Here is a 22,909-nt window from a genome sequence, read left to right as displayed (position 1 = left end):
TCCAGGCTGAGCAGGGAGCCCGACACAGGCCTTTCCTGGGATCATGACATGAGCGGAAGACAGACTCTTAACCAACTGAGCCACCCGGGCACCCCATTCAATTATTAATTTAATATTCACAATACTGAATTAGGAAACCCCATTCCACAGGGAATAACTGTCTCCCTTCCATTATGAACAATGATTAGAATGAGACTTGACTCCCAGCCTAGAGCTCTTCCAATGTGCCATGCCCTATGGCCCCTCTGTGATGTGTCAGATACTCGGTGCCTAACCCCTAATGCCCATCAGCTCATCCTCTGCCCTCCCCTTCTAGAAAGTTTCCAGACAAAGCAGGCAGGAGTATGGATAGGGAGGCTCTGCCTCTTCATTCCAATCTCCTTGAGCCTCCTAACAAATGGAAAATACTTTTGTTCTAAGTGCATCAAATGCTACTGAAATGTTGGTGTGATATAGAAAAAAACATCAGTCAGAAGGCTAGTCAGGATATTAAAATAATTAGAGTCTAGTTATCTGTAATCTAAGTTCAGTATTATTTTCAAAAAGGCACTCATTTAAAATATATGTAGTCAGCATTATAATGTTCAATAATTAAACCATAGGATATATAAAGAGAAAAGGCGCCTCCTTTACATAAAAAGCACCCTCCTAGTTAGGGTAATCATAGAGCTTAACATGCGAGCTGGGACATGTTGAAGAGCAGAAAAGGTGGGGAAATGTTAAATCATTCAGGATCCTGGGCCGACAGGTGCAAACTGGGACCTTCCCAGGCAAGTTGGGATGTACAGGCCCCCCGTTTATGATAAACCATCATCAAGTTATTGAATAACATAAGTTATTCTTTCTGTTCTTATTTGTAATCACTTCATCATTGTTGAAGATACTAATGAAATACGTATTTTTTTCATTTTATTTTCTTCCATGTTATGAAAAAAAGATTCACTGCCAATAAGACTCCTACAGGTTTGGCCAAGAAGCCAAAAGGATTGAAAGGATTGTACAATTATCAATGCTAATCTCAACTCAAACACACACACAAAACATACACAAACACAAACACACACACACACACACACACACACAAAACACATACCAAAAAAAACCTCACAAAAACCAAAATGAACACACACATAAATGCCTTTGGGCACAAATACCTGCGTATTTTACTTCCAATTCTCTCAGTTGGGATATCAATCTCTGAAGATGCCAAATAAACTGTTCTATTTTCAACAACTTCTCAAGTCAAAATATTATCTTTTGCTACCCTGACCTAAGAGATTTTCCCTTTATTCTAGATAGAAATTTTCTTCCTTAAGAAAATCCCAAAGGATAAAACCAACAAGTTCTGGTGAATGGCAGAACTTCATTTACAACAGTGTGATTAGAATATTAGAAAGTTAGGCCAGAGAAAGACAAGGGAGGGTTAATCTTATAAATTGTAAATATTTACTTTAAAAATAAACAATAGTTCATTTATAATTCTAGATTTTATTTTGAAATAGCCTTAACATAGAATATACTGCCTTTTAATTTTCTCCAAGTAAAACATAGCTCTCCAGCCTACGAAAACTAGACTTTGAAGTTAAGCTATTGATTTGCTCTCTCAGATTGCCAGAAAATAGAAGTGCTCTTGAACATGCAGCAAAGAGGCAGAGGGAGAATTGGCAAAAGATTCCCTGGGAAACAGCAGGAGCCGCATTCAGTAGGGAGTAGCCCACTGCCATCTGTAACCGTGACTACACTGCATTGAGCCTGGCAGTCCTGCACTCAGGTTGGGATGGTAAAAGCTTGACAATGTAAAGATCCAATATCGGTTCTTTTTGTTTAATAAACAGACACTCCAGACATTATTCCAGTATTTATTTTGTGGAAACAGGTGCCTCACATCAGAACCAGAAAAAGTAGGAGCAAGCTGGGGATCGATGCAAAACCGTGTCTCTAAGGAACACACAATTCCTCTTGTTATATAGGAGATACATAAACTGATTTAACTAAAATATTTGGTTTGGACTGCTTTGTAGATATTGTCAAAATGACAAAAAAGTCTTAGCTCTGGGATGAAACAAGACACAGCTCCTTTCACCACTCAAAGAAGGTTTACAATGCAGGTACTATGAAGACACTTTAAAATTCTAAACCTTAATATAAACAAAGACCAATTCATCACATTCAAAGTATGTACACACTCCTGGTTTTCTAAGTTGCATTTGTGCGTGTTTTTCTTTTGTAAATTAATTTACTGTTATGTTTAAAAGTATCATTATGGCCCACTATATCAAGCTGCAGCCAGAGGAAAATGCCAACTTGAAGTTCATCAACATTTGTGAAATACTGTAAAAATTAGACTGGATGTTGTTTGTCAATCAATTTCTAAAAGTCTGAACTGTTTGAGGATAATATTTAATTTAAAAATTTAAGGATATAAAACTTCATATTTTTAGCAAAGGAAGAAGTCAGGGAAAAGATCAAAGCAAAGGGAAGAGAATTGAGATTAGAAATCCATTTTAAGCCAAAATGACAATGTCTTCATAAGTTAATATTAATCCTTTAATTATAAATTTCAAAGGTTTAAGTAGTTTCTATGACCTTAGCTTTGAATAATTATGCCATATGGAGCTTTTCTTAAATTTGAAAAAGATGCTGAATTGTTGCTCAAAGCCTTTTAATGACTTCAGGCTGGCAGAATTCCAGTATAATCCTTCAGACACTATTAAAATTACAGACCAGGAACCCAAGCTGGTAAATGCTATGTCAATTTCATAAGCGCTTTTTACTTAGTAGGGTACGTTGTGGAAAATGTTTGATGTGTTCCTATATTTTTAAATATTTAATTTTTAATATATTTTCAAACCGTGAAACTTAAAACAACTACTTAGAGAATTCACAAAGGAAATGATGGACGGATTACATTTAATACAAATAAGATCTTTTGTGTATCATGAAGTTAAGTGATAAAATTAAAAGGCAAGCACCAAAAATATTTGCCACAAAGCTAAGAATTTTTTCATCTTGTAAGGTGATGAGAAAAACATTAACTAACAAGACAAACTGTCAAAGGGCGTGAACAGGCAATTCTCAGAAAATGAAATATGCACAACAAATCTATTATAAATGTTCAAGCTCACTCTTTAAAATGCAAATTAAAAACAATAAAATTTTTTTTACCAAAAAAATACCAAAAATTAAAGATAAGTATTAATGGTAAAGACTGGCTAGATAAAACAGATATTCTGTTGTGGAAAACATAAATTAGTACAACTTTTGGAAAAGCAATCTGACCCTGTAATTCTACTGGGATCTTAACCTGAGACAAAAACAATGGAAATGTTGACAAAAATTTACATATGAAGATGTTCATCTCTGCATCAATGTAGGCAATTTCTTTTAAAGCTAAATGTTTAAAAATGAGACAATACTACAATATACTATGCTGCATCCATAAAATGGAATATCATGAAATAATGAAAACTGTATTTTCAAATTTTTAAAGAATCTCCAATGACATTGGAATAATCTTTTAAACTTTTAAAAAAGCATGACTTTTAAAAAAGCAAAAGACTACACTGTATATTTAGTGTGATCTCAGTCCGCTAAACTCATATAATGTGCTATTTTACACGCACATTAAATTATCACTAGGTTATTGCTAGCTGGCAGTAGTAACAGGAAATTTTACATTTCTTTTTCCCATATTTTCTCAAATAGCTTCTTATTTCAAGAAGGGTTATTTTAAAAATAACCCAATAGATTTCTGAAACAATCATAAACTGTCAATACCAAAGTTCTAATCAAACTTCTGAAAATGATCCACTGCCATCACTTAATAATGGTCTGTAATTTTTCAACGGCTCATGTTTTTTGTGGACTTTGTTTCAATTTGGTTTGAAAAGATTTTAAAAAGTGGAAAAAAAGCTTTCACTTTGCAAATGTCAATCACGGACTCTTGGGTTCTCTAGCTCAAGCCTTTTGACCTGGTGGAGGATTTCACGTTTCCCTTAAAGCCACTGAGGATGTCAGCGAGGCCGGAGCTGCTGCTGACAGAGACACAGGTAGGGTCTGGACTCAGGGATTCCTCCACAACCTCAACGGTGGAAGTGCCACTGACACAAGCTAGACCCACAGGGAATGTTATGTTCAGGTTGTTTATTATTATGGTGTTATTTTCCTCTTCCCTTTGAACCTCGATTTTATACGTAACAAGAGAAAATTAATTTCTAAACCCCTCAATTCTGACAGGATTTTGAGCTGCTGCCAAATATTTCAGCTTTCTGATTTAAACATGATAAAACATTAAACCTTTTATAAAATACAGTAGAATTCAAGCAGCATACACAATGACACACCAGGCAGCAATGGGATATCTACCAGTTTACTAGGGTTAAATCAGATTTTCATATTAAGAACTCTACTGATTTGTGTACAAAAATATAAAACTATGTCTGAAAAAACGTTTTATGCTATACATTTAACTTGTTAAGTAACATGGAGAAGATTACAACACTAAAAAAAAAAATGAAGATGTGAATATAAAGATGTATCTTGCCCCATCTAAAGAATTTATAATGGGTTGAAGTCAAATGTGGATGAATCAAAACCAATGCCTTACATTCATGTTACCATGCACATGGATGGCTAGACTGAATTGCTCAGTTCATCATCATTCTTTCATTTTCTCAACATTTATGAATGTCTGCTTTGTCGGATGTGCCACGTGTGATCCTAGGCTTTAGAAACCAGCATTTCACAAGGACTGCTTTCAGGGAACTCCTGGTCTCCCTGCACTTAGAAATGCTCAACTCCTTTTACTAATTAAGTAAAAACACGTATCAATGGGAAACATAAACTGCTCTTCATATCAAGAGCCCAACACTTGTATTTTATCATACAGACCTTGGGATTGGTTAATTCCACCAACTCAACAAAAACCAAACTCATGGCAGTAAACACTAGCCTAGGTAATGCTCTCGTCCCTTTCCCCAGACTCTCCTGCCAACAAGTCCCTACGTTCTGATGAACCCCGCCAGCACCGTTAACCATGGCAGCTAACGTTCTACCATGCTAAAACCCCATTTCTATCTTGTGTTACTCGTGTCCTCAGTTCAATTCAGGAGCATTCCATTCTTCCAGACTCATGCTGCCATCCTTCCTCCTTGACATGCAGAACTCCAACTCTACCTGGGCAAATGCCCTTACACCTGCTTCCTTCCAGCCACATTCCAGCCATCTGCCCAGCACGAAGCCTGGCTATGTCGCTGGTCCTGGAACTCCTCACTCAGAAGACTCCTGCTATTCTTTGCCAAAAACATAGATGATATCAGATAGAAGCTCTCTTTAAGTCTCATCACAGAACCCCCTTGTATCTTTACCTCCTTCCTTCCTCCCTCCTTGGGAGTCATGGCTCCTGTCATTCACTCACTCAATATATACTAGGAGGGTACCTACCACGTGCTGAGTTTTCTCAACACTAGCAGTACGGAAGTGAACAAGGCAGGCAAGGTCCTGCTAATGGAGCTGATATTCTAGTGGCGGGGGGGGGGGGATAAATAGAAAATAAACAATCAGAAAAATGAACAGATGATTCCAGATGGTAAGATGAGCTATGAAGACAATGGGACCAGCGTAGGTGGGCATGACTTTACAGAGAGAGGTCAAGGAAGGACACTGAGCAGTGGGGAGTAATAAGGAGGAGGATGGCGACAGAAAATCTGGGGAAGAACGTCCCAGATAGAGAGGTGGTGGGTGTAAAGGCCTGGAGGAAGGAGAGCATAAGGCCTACTCCAGGAACAGACCAAGGTCTCCTGTGGCTGAAGCCTTGTGGCCAAGGGGCGAGGGTGGGCTTGTGCTGGTCTTTTCATCCACACCCTCCTGTCTCGGACAGCAAGCCCTCAGGTGTCTGTAGTTCTCTGCATCACTAAGCTCTTCCTCTCCATTGGTCCCTTCTTGTGTATTACAAGACATTTTCAGCCTAAAAGTATACTCCTTTGGAACGACACCTTCCTTTTAATATCAGATTTTCTGAAACAACAGAGTATTCACGAATCTCCATGGCCTCACTTATCCATTGCGACCATGTTTCTGTCCACACGCTCCCTTTCAAGGAGATCTGTCCAAGATCATCAGTGACTTCTTGCTTTCAAATCCCGGGAACTTTCTTCCTGATTTTCTGTCACATTCTTGAAAATCTGCCTTTCCAAATATTCTCTTCCTTTGTTTCCATGAAAATGCATTCTTCTCAGATCTCTCTTACCTTGATGACCCTTCTTTGACTGTTTCCTCCCTGAACTCTTCAGTGCAGTTCTTCCTCCCTGTTTTCTTCCTGCATTCCTCTCTTGAACAGGCCCTCTCTGTGGGTGACCCCCACAGCTGTTTGCTCCAGTCCTGCCTTCTCTTATGATTACCTACCAATGTTCCTTCCACAGCAAGTGAACAGCCCAGCTGGGTGGTGCGGAAGCACTTCAAAGTCAACAAGTTCATAATGGTACCTATCTTCTTCCTCCCCAAACCAGGCATCTCCTATCTTCCCGATTTATTAAGAGTTGGGTATACTTCACAAGCCTAATCAATGCCATCTCTCAGATGATGCTCAAATGTGTCCCCTCTAGCCCTTTGTCACTGCTCTGCTCTCACCTGTACTGCTCTTCCTGCACCTTGAACATGCCCTCAGGGACCGCTTGCCTGTGTTAATCTGGTCCCCACCAACTACTCCTACTTTGAGGGCATCGGAACACTGACAGAAAGATTTTCCTGAGAATCGCTTGAATCTTGACATTCAGTGCTTAAAAACTTTCAGCAGCTCCTCAATGTTTACCCAACGAAACTAAAATACTACGACAGCTTTGGAGACTCTCAGTGATCCCGAGCTACCTTTTAGCCTGATCATTAACCACTCCTCTTGATTAACCTCCATGCCATGCATGTAAATGGTTTTGTTTGCTCTTGCTGTTGTTATTCCTTTGGCTTAGAATGCCATCTTGCTTATCTACTAGTCAAAATGCTACAAATTACTTATATCTAGTAAAAGCAACATCTCATCCAATTAATTTTCCCTGATTTCCTTAACAGGAATAATTTCCCCCAATTCACACTCCACCTTGCATTACAGTTACTTTTGTATGTGTGTATGTCTTGATGTCATATTATTTTATGATCTCCTTGAGGACTGTGCCTTTTTTTTTCTTTTTCCTGTGTATCCTCACAGTGTCTGGGATAATGCCTTTCAGGTTACAGAAGATCTTCCAGAGGGGCTCTTGGGTGGCTCAGTCAGTTAAGCGGCTGCCTTCGGCTCAGGTCATGATCCCGAGGTCCTGAGATCGAGCCCCATGTTGGGCTCCCTTCTCAGAAGAGAGCCTGCTTCTCCCCCTCCCTCTGCCTGCCGCTCTGCCTACTTGTGCTCTCTCTCCCTCTATCTCTCTGTCAAATAAATAAATAAAATCTTTAAAAAAAAAAAGTCTTCTAGAAATGTTTGGAAAATGAATTACTAATGGTTTCTAATTTTTTTTATTATCTGTAAACTGCTAATTAGTTGTAACACATATAAACCTATATTTGAAAAGATTCATCTTCTACTAAAAAGAAACATTTGGAATGTGAATATATAGCACAAGAAAATTACGGCCAAACTGATATGTTTTATAAGTCTGGCTTTGGTATGTCTAATTTTCTTAAATCAGTGTGCACTGGTATGTGTGCCATTTAAGTACATTTATTCAGAACTACCTTGAACTGTTGGCAGAGACAAATAGAGCCAAGGCAAGGTGTGTGTAAGAGTCGCCAGAGAGAGGGGCGCCTGGGTGGCTCAGTCGGTTAAGTGTCCAACACTTGATTTTGCCTCAGGTCATGATCTTGGGGTCATGGCATGGAGCCCCTGAATCAGGCTCCTCGCTCAGTGGGGAGTATGCCTGTCTCCCTCTCTCTCCGCCCCTCCCCTTCCTTGTGCTCTTTCTCCCTCAAATAAATAAATAAATCTTAAAAAAAAAAAGAGAGAGAGAGAGTCTCCAGATAGGATACAATAACACCCCTTTCACTCTCCATCAGTCTCATTGATCTGCTATTGTCAGAGGGGTAAAACTGTCGGGATAAGGAACTTTTCTAATTCCTGAAATTTTGTATATTTTAGCATCAAAACATTCTTATTTTGTATTGCTTTGATGGAATTGCCACCAACATCCTCACTTAGATGTATAAAAGACATCTCAACTGGGACACACCCCCACTGGCCCCGCCTACTGTTCTGGCAGTCTTCCTTAGGCTGCCAGAAGGCTGACTCCATTGGTCCACCAGCTCCAGCAAGTCACCTTGGAATCACCCTTGACTGCTAAACAGCATGCCCCTCTCTCTCTCTTCCATCCCACATCCAAATCAACAGTGGACGCTGACAGCTCCACCTTCCTAACCCGAATCTCATCAGTTTTTACCCTTTGCTGCTGCTGCCCAGACCCAAGCCTCAGTCATCTCATCCAAATTCCCACAATGGCCTTTTAACTAGTCTCCCTACTTCTGTCTTTCCCCTCAATTCAGTATGTTCTCAGCACTCACAGAGAAATCCTACTCAAGGGTGAATCAATACATTCCACTCCTCTGCTCAAAACCTGTGAAGCCTTACTCCCAGAGAGCCAGAGCAAAACCCTTTCAAGCACCCACACAGACCCACAGGACATAGGTCCATCCCCTGAGGTTTCTTCCCTAACCTCATCACCTCCTTCTCCTCTTCCTCCTTCTTGGTCACCATTTTTTGCCACATCAGCCTCCTTGCTGTTCCTCCAAGAAGCCAGGCTCATTTCTGCCTCTTTGGAGTCTTGTTCCTATTTATTTCTGGGTTCAGAACTATGCTGCCAAGGGCAAAGTCTGTTGAAATCTGAGTCTGAAATAAATTAGGATACTATAAAAGAAGCATCTTAGGATCACAATCCATGTAAAACCAATGGAGCAGTGCCTAGAATGGTGTTGTATTCTCTATGAAGGTGTAACATTTAAAGATGAAGAAGAAAAGGTAAAAAAAAAGTAAGCAGAATTGGAAGACTCTTAGATTACCCTTTTCAAGTTTCTTGATCTCAAGATTAGACTGGTCATATGGAACTCAAGAGGCAATTTATAGTTGCTATCATTAATAGCAATTCACATTTACTCCCAATTAAAATGTTTCCACCTTTCCAGAACATTGAAAGAACAAATATTTGAGATTATACTTGGAAAATCAGTCAACCCAAAATGTGTAAACATTATATTGACATATATTTCAAAAATATATAATTTTAAAGAAACTTTCCTTAATCTGAAATAGTAATCTGGGAAACTATGTCATCATTTACGTTACACAAGACTGTTACAAAAGACTTTGAAATCTAGAAATGACTATTAGAAAACCGAAGAAAGATCTGAAACCTAGTCTTAACTGAGGAAAACTTGGGGCTACAGCTCAAGTATCCCTACTCAGTACAATACTGGACAATATTCTACATTGTTTATCACAATGTGCATCTAATCACTATGGAATGGGATATTCCATACTATCCTTTCCATGGACGTCAAGGCAAAATAGGAAACCTAACTCCCTGGATTATTTTTGTGGTGCTTAAACATATAGCAAGACACTTAAATTGCTCATTTGAACAGTTGGTAAATTTTAGGAGTAGTTCTATGCTTGCCACCTTTTAGAGATTAAATGCAAGGGTGGCAGCAGTGGGGCCTAAACATGGGTTTCAGTGGTCTGAGCAAATCCAGCTAGATATCTCACCTTTTCCAATGTCACCTCTGTCTCAGCGGCGTGAGTCTTTTTCAGCTCCATCTTCATCTTTTCTGACTCAGCCTTCAGTTTGTAGACAGCGGTCTCATGGTCCCTTGCAGCCCTTTGCTTCTCCTCTTCGCGAAGAAGACCAAGCTCTATCAGCTGCTGTTTCCGCTGCGAGTTCACGTGAATCAGCTCTTCTCTCAGCTTGTGAACTTGGGCCTCCATGTCAGCAATAACCTTGTTTTTAAAAATGGAAAAATGGGCAAAGGATATGAATAGGAATATCATAAAAGAAGAATTGCAAACGGTTAACAAACATGTAAGTTCACTCCTTCCTTTCTTCCTTCCTTCCTACCCACTCTCCCTTCCTTCCTTCCCCTCATCCACTTATTCTCCCATCCCATGCCATTCCCTCCTAGCTTAGATGTAAATTCTACCTATAACCTTTTTACTATATATAACATGTTTAGTTTTCCTTGTTTCAAATATCTAGGTAAGTGGAATATTACATGTATTCTTCTGCAACTTGCTTTTTCAAATATTCAATGTTATGTTCCTAAGATTCATCTAGTACTTGCTATGGTATTTTTGCTTTTATTTCATTGATATCGGCTATTATTTCATTATGTCTTGCATTCTACATTCTTGGGCTTATTTTATATTCCTCCTCCTGATTTCTTCTTTTCAGTATTTAGCTCACTTATTTTTATACTTTCTTCTTTTCTGATATATAAACTTAAGACTACAAATACTCCTCCAACTCTTACATATGTTTAATCTCTCAAGTGTAGATATATGCTATTTTCATGATCATTTAGCTCAAAACATTTTTTTAACTTCCTTTATTATTTTCTGCTTTGACTTATAAACCATTTAGAAGCAGGTTTCTTAATTCCCAAACATACGGGGCATATTAGTTTCCTGAGGCTGCCATAACAAGTACCATAAACTGGGTGGCTTAATGCAACAGACATCTACTCTCTCATGGTTCTAGAGATTAGTAGTCTGAGATCAAGGTGCTGGCAGGGTTGATTCCTTCTGGAGGCTCAGAGCGAGAATCTGGTCCATGCCTCCCTTCTAGCTTCTGATGTCTGCTGGCAATCCTTGGTGTTCCTTGATTTATAGACACATCACGCCAATCTCTGCTCCATCTTCAAATGGCTTCTTTGTGTGTCTGTGTCTCTGGGTCCAAATTTTCCTCTTCTTTTAAGGACACTGGTCATCTTGGGCCTTCAGGATATAATTAGTGCCTTTATAAAATGAAATTAGTGCCTTTTCAAAAGAAACTCAGAGATCCCTTGTCCCTTCCACTATGTGAGGACACAGTGAGAAGGTGCTAGTTCTGAACCAGGAAGAGGGTCCTCACCAGAACACAACCGTGCTGATGCCTTGATCTTTGACTTCCCAGCCTCCAGAACTGTGACAAATGAATTTATAAGCCACCCAGCCTGTGGTATTTTGTTATAGAAGCCAGAACAGACTAGGACATGTAGTCCAAGAAAAAGAGACATGCAAAGATTTTATCCAAATTCAGTCTGATTTGAAAGCTTTATTTTTATCACATATTATACTGTATCAAAGAAGTAAGAATTTTTTTATAAAGAATGACATTTATTGTATTTTATTAATCTATTCTTATTGTGTACCTCTAACCTCTAATTTTCACTATGATTAGAACAAAGTTATATTCCAAAGTTGCAAGGTCATAATGTCTTTATAAAAAAATAAAAAATTAACAAAAAAAGTTAACTTTCCAAAACCACTGACACCACCCCAAATTGAATTTCAATCTTTGACAATGTACATACAAATATTTTTAATGGTATAATCACTGTTTAGATACTGTTCTACTTTTTCCTATACCTAATTTTACATCTTCATTCCCATTTGTTAGTGTATTTCTCACTTTTAGTCGTTCTCTGATACGTCATCATTGCAATATATTATAATTTACTTAATCATGTTATTCTTGGATATTTGTCTTATTTCCAATTAGTCATTATTACATACGAGACATCTATGAATAAATTACACTGATATTTTGCTTTTAGGTTATATTATCAAAATTATTTGGTTAAAAGATAAGAATAACTTTCTTTTTTTTCTAAATTGCTCTACAGAATGAATCCATTTCCAGTGTGAAAAACAGTGGGTATGTGAAACCATTTCTCCACACCCTTGCCACTACCACACCATAATTTTGTATATTTTTATTAGTTGACTAGGAATGTGATGATAACTTAAGGAAGGCATTTTAAATTGCTGGCACATTGTTATACACTGGCTCTAGTCCAGTGATGGTTTTCAAATAGAAAAACTATACTGAAAAATGTATCAACTAATTATGGAAGAAACAAACATTAAATGAAAGAATGTAATGCCAAAGACTTCCCTGGGGTATTTAATATTTTAGTCCTTAGCATGTGCTGATAACTACAGTGATGGAACTGCCAAGATCAATCTGGAATAGATGTGTTCATTTTTCTTTACTATTATAAATAGTGACCTAGAAAGCTTCATCTATTTGACTGATATAAAAGAGCAGAATTACAAAGAAATTTCACAAATTAAAAAAGGTTGTATCTATAGGAGACACACTATAAGGACAACTTTTAATCAAGTTGATTTCATACAGTTAAAAACATACAGACCAGAAAACATGGAAGCAACCCAGACGTCCATTGACAGATAAATGGATAAGCAAAATGGAGTCTTTACATACAATGCAGTATTATTCAGCCTAAAAAAGGAAGAAAAATCTGCCTTATGCTACAACATAGATGAACCTTGAGGACATTATGCTAAGTGAAATAAGCCTCTCACCAAAAAACAAATGCTGTTGATTCTACTTACATGGGATACTTAGGGTAGTCAAAATCATAAAGACAGAAAGTAGAATGGCAGTTGCCCGGGGCTGGAGGGAGGATGGGGGATTACTGTTTAATGGGCACAGAGGGTTTCAGTTTTACAAGATAGAGTTCTGGGGATGGATGTGCTGATGGGTGCCCAACAATGTGAATGTATTTAATACTACTAAGCTGTACAGTTAAAAATGGTTAAGATGGTAAATTTTATGTTTATGTGTATTTTACCACAATAAAAAAATGAATTACAAAAAAACACAAGAACACCAAACATACACACCAATTTCCTTAGAAAGTTAATGCCTCTTGAAACCACTCTGAATCTGACAATTCTGACAAAAGAAGTGAGAGGTTGAAACACTTTATAAATGGTTATGGATTGCCAGGATTATCATCGAAGTAGTCCCAAACAAAATTCAAAATAAACATTATGAAAGCAAGATGTATCTAAGTTGAGAGGATGTTCATGGTTAAGAAAGAATCATTTGGACTTTTTTGAAAATTGAAAAGTTATTCTGTAGGTACTCTTGGAATAAAGACACATTAATAAGTTATTGGTGTATTAGGTTACCTTTGTACTTTCACAGAAAGTTTATGAGCAATCATCACCAATATCTGAAATATTTCCAATGTTCTACTCTTTAATTTATAATTATGTATAATTTACTATTTGTTAGGATCTATGATGCGGAAACCACCATAAGTGACTTCTAGAACAAAAAATTTCCCTAAAGAGTTTAGACTGTAATAATTAAGCTACACACACTTGTACACACACACACACACACACACACACACAAGCCATAAAGCCCCAAGAGAAGACAAAGTGCCATAAAAGTTCAAAAGAGGGAGCAGTTACTTTGAGCTAGGAAGAATTCTGGAAAACTGAATAAAACTGAATGCAACTGAGATGGACCTTAATAGATAAATTAGTACCATTTGGGGACATGGATGAATATAGGACATTTCAGATAGAAAGAATGAGTTGCATGGAAGAAGAAAAACAGAGCATCAAAGAGGAATAGGGGAAATTCAGAAAAGAGAGATTTGCTGCAGACATTGAAGATATTAAACTACAAGGGTTGGAAATCAAGGCACTGGAGGACAATCAGATGCTGGAGAGGAGTATGTGGGGATAGTAAGCTAAGAAATAGCACTGAATTTCTATTAAGAAAGACTAACATGGAGGCAGTATATATAATGGGTCAGAGACACCAGGGATGGGAAGGCCAGCAAACGGGAATGGACAGGCATACAATTTTAGAAGTGGAATTAAAAGCACTAAACAACTACATGTGTGTAGAAGGCAAGGAAGAGACAGGAATATTGGTGATTTAGGATAGTTACTTCAGACAGTGTGGCAGGTTAGATATTCTGAGAGGCCCTCATGAGATGAAACAACTAGGTTCTGTATAAAATACAATGTTTTCTTTCTTTGCTCATAGGAATAAGAGAAAAATCCAAAGGGAAAAACAAAATAAAAATCACACACATGTAAACTGAATGGGCCAAAAATAGGATAATGACCAGTAAGCATGCCCAAAAGGCAAGGTATCTTTGAGGACAAATGTCTTTATTAGCATTGCAGCTTCAAGGGCAAGCAATATGGGAGTTGAACATGATTCCACAGAATTAAGTCAGAGAGCATGGAATAGGAAAAGTGGTTCCAGGTCCATAGTGTTATTTACTCCTGCCTGAAGCTAAAACAAATTCCCTCTGGAGGAACACTTTTCAGTTTAATGTCTCCAAGTTTTCCATAAATTAAGGTAAACCAAAAATGAGCTCATAATAAAAAAAAGTACTAAATCCACAAAAAAACCCACCACTGGTATGAGTTAGCAGAAACAGATTCCCACTGGCAAGCACTTCAAATATGAGAATGATCAGAAAAATAAGATAAAATAACATGTATCAAATATTTTAAAAAACAAAAGATGGAATCACAAAATGAGTAAATCAGAAGAGATTAAGCAAAAGTCACCAGATTTGAGGAAAAAAACAAATATAATTTCCAAAAAATAAGGTTTTTGAATAAAAGATAGATGAGTTAAGGTAGTTTAAACATAGCAGAAGCAAAAAGTAATGGAAGAGAAGAGATATCCTAATAAATTACTCAGAATGCAGCATATTAATATCAGAAGATAATAACTATAAGTGAGATGTTTAAAGCTATGGAAGGTGAAATAAAAATATCTAATATATGTCTAGAGTTCCAGAAGGAGGGGACAAGAGAAGAGAAGATAGGGAGTATATACAAAAATGACCGTGAATTTTCCAGAACTGGGGAAAAGCAAGAATCCATAGAAATAGTGAGCAGAATAAATGTCAACAAGGATAGAAAATGGAGGAAGGAAGGAAGGAAGGAAGGAAGGAAGGAAGGAAGGAAGGAAGGGAGGGAGGGAGGGAGGGAGGGAGGGAAAAGCTCCACATCTGTATACTAGGTAATGAAATGGCAGAACACAAAAGACAAAGAGAAAAACTTAGAAACAGGCAAAGAATACATTTGGTAAATAACTTCCCACTAGCAACAAGTACACCAAGCACCCAGATTTTGGGTTCTAGTACCATTCCCCAATAAAAGGAACCAGTGGCCCTTGAACAAATGGCTGATTCTAAGAATGGGCAGGAAATACATAAGATGAATCAGAACATCTTACTGTGCTAGCAACACTAAGAAGTGTTCATTGATGAGAATATATTAAATACAGGAGACAGCTGATACAGGAACCAACTGAAAGACCTCCCTATGGCCAAAACTGGAACAATATGAGAAAAAAAGGACTGGAATATATTGCAAAGAATAAAATAAATATCCATGAATACATACTCATATAGATGATGTAATAAATTAATAAAATGGGGGAGAAGAAACAAATCTTCCTTGCAGAAGAATTCCAAATTACAATGAAGGGCATTTTACAAATTCCGAATGGGTACTCCTCAAAACTGTCAAGGTTTTCAAAAGTAAGGACAATCTGACAAACTGTCATAGCAGAGGAGACTCAGGAGAGATAACAACTAAATATAATGTGATGTCGTAGATGGGATCCTGGATCAAAAAAATGACATTGGGTAAAAATTAAGCAAATCTGAATAAGGTATGGATTTTAGTTAATGATGATATATCAATACTGGTGCATAACTGTAAACAATGTATCATACTAATCAAAGATGTTAATAATAGGGGAAACTGGGTGCAAGGTATGTGGGAGCTCTTTATACTATCCTCTCAATTTTTCTGTAAATCTAAAAATGTTTTTAAAATAAAGTCTATTTTAAAAATACGGGCAAGAAAAAAAATAAGGGCAAGAAAGACGAAGAGAAAAAAGTAAGAAAGATGGAAAAAGTAAGGTCTATTAATAATTACAACAAGTGTAAATGCACCAAAATTACTACTTAAAAGATTGTGATAGTTCAGATTTTTTTAAATAAATTAAATTCATCCTTTTTTTTAATGAGACATACTGAAGACATGAAGAAATTGAAACTAAGGAAATGGAAAAAGTTATGCCAGTAAAATATTAACCAAAGACACTCTCATAATAGAGTATCATTAAATAATTATTTTTAAAAATTTCATTCATCAAAGAGAGAAATCTACACTACATATATGCGATAAAACAAGCTCAAATTATATATACAACAAATTTAATGGAACTACAGGGGAAAATGGAAAAATCCATCATTCTAGTAGGAGATTTCAACTCACACACTCTCTCTCTCTCTCACACACACACACACACGAAACCATGAGACCTAAATGTCAACATATCACAAAAACAATGATGGTATCAAAAAAATATTCTTCAACAAGAATTCAATTAAATTAGGAACCATGACAAAAATAGTAATAACAAAACCAAAATAATTCCCCACATACTTCAAAATTTTAAAAACACACTTTAAATAACTCATGATTTGGAATGCCAGGGTGGCTCAGTTGGTTAAGTGTCCAACTCTTGATTTTGACTCAGCTCATGATCTCTGGGTCGTGAGATCAAGTCCTGCATTGGGCTCTCTCTGCACTGGGCATGGAGCCTGCTTAAGATTCTCTGTCTCCCTCTCCCTTTGCCCCTCCCTCCACACTTTCTCTCTTAAATAAATAAATAAATAAATAAATAAATAAATAAATAACCAAGCCATGGTTCAAAATGAAATTAAGATAAAAATTAAAGTACTTAGAATTGATCTCTGGAAGAAGACATGAGACTTTTTTTATTTTTTTTACACTTGTACTCTTTTCGATGGTAATGGGGGAGTTAGTGCCAACAGTCAGGGGAGCATGAGAGATATTTTACTATATCTATTTTTGTGACTTTTAAGTTGATTGATTTTAACATATTTCTTAATAAAAATAAATTCATAACGTAAATAAAAATTCTCAGAAATGATTGATTATGAAAATATTCTTTGCCAAATCCTTAAGGATGAAACTAAAGTGAAGGAAATATGTAGCCACAACATGCTATTCATTTTTAAAGGTATAATTGTTAATGAAAAAAGGACAATTTAAGAAATTAGCAAGATAGAACAATTTCTGGTAAGACTGATGAAGGAAACAAGAAAGAAGGCACAAATAAACAATATTAGGGCTGAAAATAAAGCTGTGGCAATATTTCCTAGAAAAAAGAGATAATAACTAATACTAAAACTAAAAAATATACTACAGATCCCTCACAGATTAAAAAGATAAGATCATACCATAAAAAAATTATGCCAATAATTGGAGAACCAAGGTGAAACAGATTCCTAGGAAAATATAAACTGCCAAAAATAAGAAATAAAATAAAACAATCTAATTAGTAAAATGAAAGAATAGTGAAAAATCTTCCTACAAAGAAAACACCAAACTTGGATAATTTCCAGGTGAGTTCTAAAAAAATTTCCCAGGAGATAGATCATTCTAGTCTTTTAAAATCTCTTGCAGAGAATAGAGAAATGTACTCTCAAACTATTTCAGAAGTCATAATATTGATACCAAAGGATGACAAGAATAGGAAGAGAAATAAAAACTATATACCAACTCATTCATAAACACAGACATAAAATCCTAAATAAATTATTAGCAAACCAAGTCTGGTAATGTATACAAATAAAATATGTAATTCCCATGTTGTAGAGAATGCCAGGGAAGTTTAACATTTCTCAAAATCTATAAATGCCAATAAATATCAAATTTAAATGAAAAGGAAAAATTCATAAACTATAAAAATTTACCAAAACTGGCTTAAAAAAATAGAAAATGTGAATCATCCTGTAACCACTAGAAAAATTTAAATAGTAGTCAAAAATCTTTCCAGAAATGAAATAAGAAGCCCAGATGGCTCTACTGGGCAGATCCACTGAATTGTTAAGAAACAAATAATTCACTCTTACATTAATTCTTTCAGGGAATGGAAAAAATATTACTCAGCAACTCAATTTGTGAGGCTAGCATAACATCAATTAAAAAACATGTCTGGGGGCGGAGCAAGATGGCGGAGGAGTAGGAGACCTAGATTTTGTCTGGTCTCAGGAATTCAGCTGAATAGGGATCAAACCATTCTGAACACCTACGAACTCAACAGGAGATCGAAGAGGAGAGTAGCAACAACTCTCCGAACAGAGAAGCAACCACTTACTGGAAGGTAGGATGTGCGGAGAAGTGAATCCGAGGCGATATTCGGGAGGGTAGACGGCGGGGGAGGGGGCCTCCAATGGCCGCTTCTCGCAAGTGATAGAGCCGCAGAGCACAAAATCAGACCTTTTAGAAGTTGGCTCCGCTGAGGGATGTCCCTCCAGTGACTAAGCGGGGGGTGGAATACTCCCGGGACAGTGTGGTCTCAGGACCCTTGGGGTCACAGAAAGACCGGGGGTGCCTGAGTGCGGCAGAGCTCCCAGGTATTGGAGCAGGGAAGCCAGCTGCAGAGACGGAGCCGAGGTGCGGGCTCTCGGCTTAGGGTTGCCATAAACTGTGATCCGTGGCCCAGTCGGGCCACTGCTCCTCCAGCGGGGACCCAACAAACGGCAGATCCGGGGAAACTCCCCTCCCTCCCCCGGGAGGAGCGGCACGGGAGCGCATCGCAGGGATCTGCTGGGTTTGGGGACTCCACACGGGGTCGGGTGCCAGAGATAGAAACGCTCGGTCACAGGCCGGGTGAGCACGGAGTGAGGCCGGAGACCGAGGAGATGGAAGTGACTGCTTTTCTCTGGGGGCGCACTGAGGAGCGGGGCCCCGAGTTCTCAGCTCCTCCGGGTGGAGATTGGGAGGCCACCATTTTCGCCCTGGTCCACCAAAGCTGTACTGAGAGCTTGCAGGGAACAAAAGCTCCTGAGAGCAAACCCGAGCAGCTTGCTTAGCCCGGACCAACAAGGGCAGGGCAATTCAGCCTCCGGCAAAGACATTTGGAAACCACGGCAACAGGCCCCTCCCCCAGAATATCAGCACGAACAGCCAACAAGCCAAGACCAAGTTTACCGATCAAGGAGAACGGGAGAACTCCAGCGCTAGGGGAATACTGCACATAGAATTCAAGGCTTTTTTTTATCCTGATTCATTAGTTCATCAAAGTTAATTTTTTCAACTTTTTTTTTAATTTTTCTTTTTCCCTTTTTCAACCAACATCTTATCAATACCTTTTTAAAAAAAAAACATTTTTTTTTCATTTTTAGAGTCATATTTTATCCCTTCATAGTAGTTACCCTTATTTTTGGCATATATCTATAAGTTGTTCTCTCTTTAAAATTTTGAGATACAGTTTCTTCTACCAGATCAAAATATACCCTAAATAACTACTGTATGGCTTTGTTCTAGTCTCCTGCCTGATCACATGCTCTCCCTTTTTTTTAATCTTCTTTCTTTTTTCAAACATCTTATCAATTCCTTTCATAAAATCTTTTTTAATTTTCATCTTTACAGTCATCTTCCATCCCTTCATTGTATCAACCCTCATTTTGTACATATGTCTTTCTTCCTTTAAAATTTTAGGAGGCACTTTTTTCTAACAGACCAAAATACGCCCAAAATCTAGTGTGTGGCACAGATCTATGCACTAGCCTGATCATATCTGATCATATTCTGCTTTTTTTGTATTGTTCTGTTTTTGATTTTCTTTTTTTTTTCTCTTTCTTTTTTCTTTCTTTCTCTTTCTTTCCCCTGGTTTCAGGTCTTTTCTGATTTGTATACAGTATATTTCCTGGGGACGTTGTTAACCTATTAGCATTTTGTTCTCTCATTCATCTATTCTCCTCTGGACAAAATTACAAGACGAAAAAAATCACCTCAGCAAAAAGAACAAGAGGTAGTACCGTCAGCCAGGGACCTGCTCAAAACGGACATTAGTACAATGTCGGACCTAGAGTTCAGAATCATGACTTTAAAGATACTAGCTGGGCTTGAAAAAAGTGTGGAAGTTATTAGAGAAACCCTTTCTGGAGAAATAAAAGAACTAAAATCTAACCAAGTCGAAATCAAAAGGCTATTGATGATGTGCAATCAAAAATGGGGGCACTAACTGCTAGGATAAATGAGGCAGAAGAGAGAATCAGTGATATAGAAGACCAAATGATGGAAAATAAAGAGGCTGAGAAAAAGAGAGAGAAACAACTACAGATTCACGAGGGCAGAATTCGAGAGATAAGTGATACAATAAGACGAAACAACATTAGAATAATTGGGATTCCAAAAGAAGAAGAAAGAGAGAGAGGGGCAGAAGGTATATTGGAGCAAATAATAGCAGAGAACTTCCCTAATGTGAGGAAGGAAACAGGCATCAAAATCCAGGAGGCACAGAGAACCCCTCTCCAAATCAATAAAAATAGGTCAACACCCCGACATCTAATAGTAAAACTTACGAGTCTCAGAGACAAAGAGAAAATCCTGAAAGCAGCTCGGGAGAAGAGATATGTAACCTACAATGGTAAAATATTAGATTGGCAACAGACCTATCCACAGAGACCTGGCAGGCCAGAAAGGACTGGCGAGATATCTTCAGAGCACTAAACGAGAAAAATATGCAGCCAAGAATACTATATCCAGCTAGGCTGTCATTGAAAATAGAAGGAGAGATAAAAAGCTTCCAGGACAAACAAAAACTAAAGGGATTTGCAAACATGAAACCAGCCCTCCAAGAAATATTGAAAGGGGTCCTCTAAGCAAAGAGAGAGCCTAAAAGCAGCACAGATCAGAAAGGAACACAGACAATATACAGTTACAGTCACCTTACAGGCAATACAATGGCACTAAATTCATACCTTTCAATAGTTACCCTGAATGTAAATGGGCTCAATGCCCCAATCAAAAGACACAGGCTATCAGATTGGATTAAAAAACAAGACCCATCCATATGCTGTCTGCAAGAGACTCATTTTAGACCCAAAGACACCCCCAGATTGAAAGTGAGGGGGTGGAAGAGCATTAACCATGCTAATGGACACCAAAAGAAAGCTGGGGTGGCAATCCTTATATCAAACAAACTAGATTTTAAAACAAAGACTGTAATAAGAGATGAGGAAGGACACTATATCCTACATAAAGGGTCTATCCAACAAGAAGATCTAACAATTGTAAATATCTATGCCCCGAACATGGGAGCAGCCAATTATATAAGGCAATTAATAACAAAAGCGAAGAAACACATTGACAACAATACAATAATAGTGGGGGACTTTAACACCCCCCTGACTGAAATGGACAGATCATCTAAGCAAAAGATCAAAAAGGAAATAAAGACTTTAAATGAAACACTGGACCAAATGGACTTCACAGACATATTCAGAACATTCCAGCCCAAAGCAACGGAATACACATACTTCTCTAGTGCCCATGGAACATTCTCCAGAATTGATCACATCCTAGGTCACAAATCAGGTCTCAACCGGTACCAAAAGTTGGGATCATTCCCTGCATATTTTCAGACCACAATGCTTTGAAACTACAACTCAATCACAAGAGGAAAGTCGGAAAGAACTCAAATACATGGAGGCTAAAGAGCATCCTACTAAAGAATGAATGGGTCAACCAGGAAATTAAAGAAGAATTTAAAAAATTCATGGAAACCAATGAAAATGAAAACACAACTGTTCAAAATCTTTGGGATGCAGCAAAGGCAGTCCTGAGAGGAAAGTATATAGCAACACAGGCCTTTCTCAAGAAACAAGAAAGGTCTCAAATACACACCCTAACCCTACACCTAAAGGAGCTGGAGCAAGAACAGCAAATAAAGCCTAAACCCAGCAGGAGAAGAGAAATAATAAAGATCAGAGCAGAAATCAATGAACTAGAAACCAAAAGAACAGTAGAACAGATCAACAAAACGAGGAGCTGGTTCTTTGAAAGGATTAACAAGATTGATAAACCCCTGGCCAGACTGATCAAAAAGAGAAGACAAATGACCCAAATCAACAAAATCATGAATGAAAGAGGAGAGATCACAAGCAACACCAAAGAAATACAAACAATTATAAGAACATATTATGAGCAACTCTATGCCAGCAAATTAGATAACCTGGAAGAAATGGGTGCATTCCTAGAGATGTATCAACTACCAAAATTGAACCAGGAAGAAATAGAAAACCTGAACAGACCTATAGCCACTAAGGAAATTGAAGCAGTCATCAAAAATCTCCCAAGAAACAAAAGCCCAGGGCCAGATGGCTTCTCAGGGGAATTCTATCAGACATTTCAAGAAGAATTAATACCTATTCTCCTGAAACTATTCCAAAAAATAGAAATGGAAGGAAAACTTCCAAACTCATTTTATGAGGCCACCATTTCCTTGATCCCAAAACCAGACAAAGACCCCATCAAAAAGGAGAATTACAGACCGATATCCTTGATGAACATGGATACAAAAATTCTCACTAAAATACTAGCCAATAAGATCCAACAGTACATTAAAAGGATTATTCACCACGACCAAGTGGGATTTATCCCTGAGCTGCAAGGCTGGTTCAACATCCGCAAATCAATCAACGTGATACAATACATTAACAAAAGAAAGAACAAGAGTCATATGATCCTCTCAATAGATGCAGAAAAAGCACTTGACAAAGTACAGCATCCTTTCTTGATCAAAACTTTTCAGAGTATAGGGATAGAGGGTACATACCTCAATATCATAAAAGCCATCTATGAAAAACCTACAGCGAATATCATTCTCAATGGGGAAAAACTGAGAGCTTTTCCCCTAAGGTCAGGAACGCGGCAGGGATGTCCACTCTCACCACTGCTATTCAACATAGTATTAGAAGTCCTAGCCACAGCAATCAGACAACAACAAGAAATCAAAGGCATCCAAATCGGCAAAGAGGAAGTCAAACTCTCACTCTTTGCAGATGA

General features: G+C 37.7%; 1 protein-coding gene across 5 annotated transcripts in view; it reads right to left on the bottom strand.

Moving 5' to 3' along the window:
• CEP112 (centrosomal protein 112) overlaps positions 1-22,909 on the bottom strand; it is a 437,815-nt gene that overhangs the window by 147,607 nt on the left and 267,299 nt on the right. For 4 of the 5 annotated variants that reach the window (XM_027625473.2, XM_027625474.2, XM_027625471.1 and 1 more), the window contains exon 21: positions 9,734-9,964. In XM_027625473.2, the coding sequence (XP_027481274.1) occupies positions 9,734-9,964 (231 nt within the window). Of the gene's footprint in view, positions 1-1,851; positions 1,939-9,733; positions 9,965-22,909 lie in introns of those variants that run through there. The other variant, XM_027625475.1, reaches the window with a different exon arrangement.

Source organism: Zalophus californianus, chromosome 16 (genome assembly GCF_009762305.2).
Source record: "Zalophus californianus isolate mZalCal1 chromosome 16, mZalCal1.pri.v2, whole genome shotgun sequence".
In the NCBI taxonomy this organism is placed as follows: domain Eukaryota; kingdom Metazoa; phylum Chordata; class Mammalia; order Carnivora; family Otariidae; genus Zalophus; species Zalophus californianus.
Note: the sequence above shows the minus strand (reverse complement) of the source record. Positions and strands in the feature narration are given on the sequence as shown.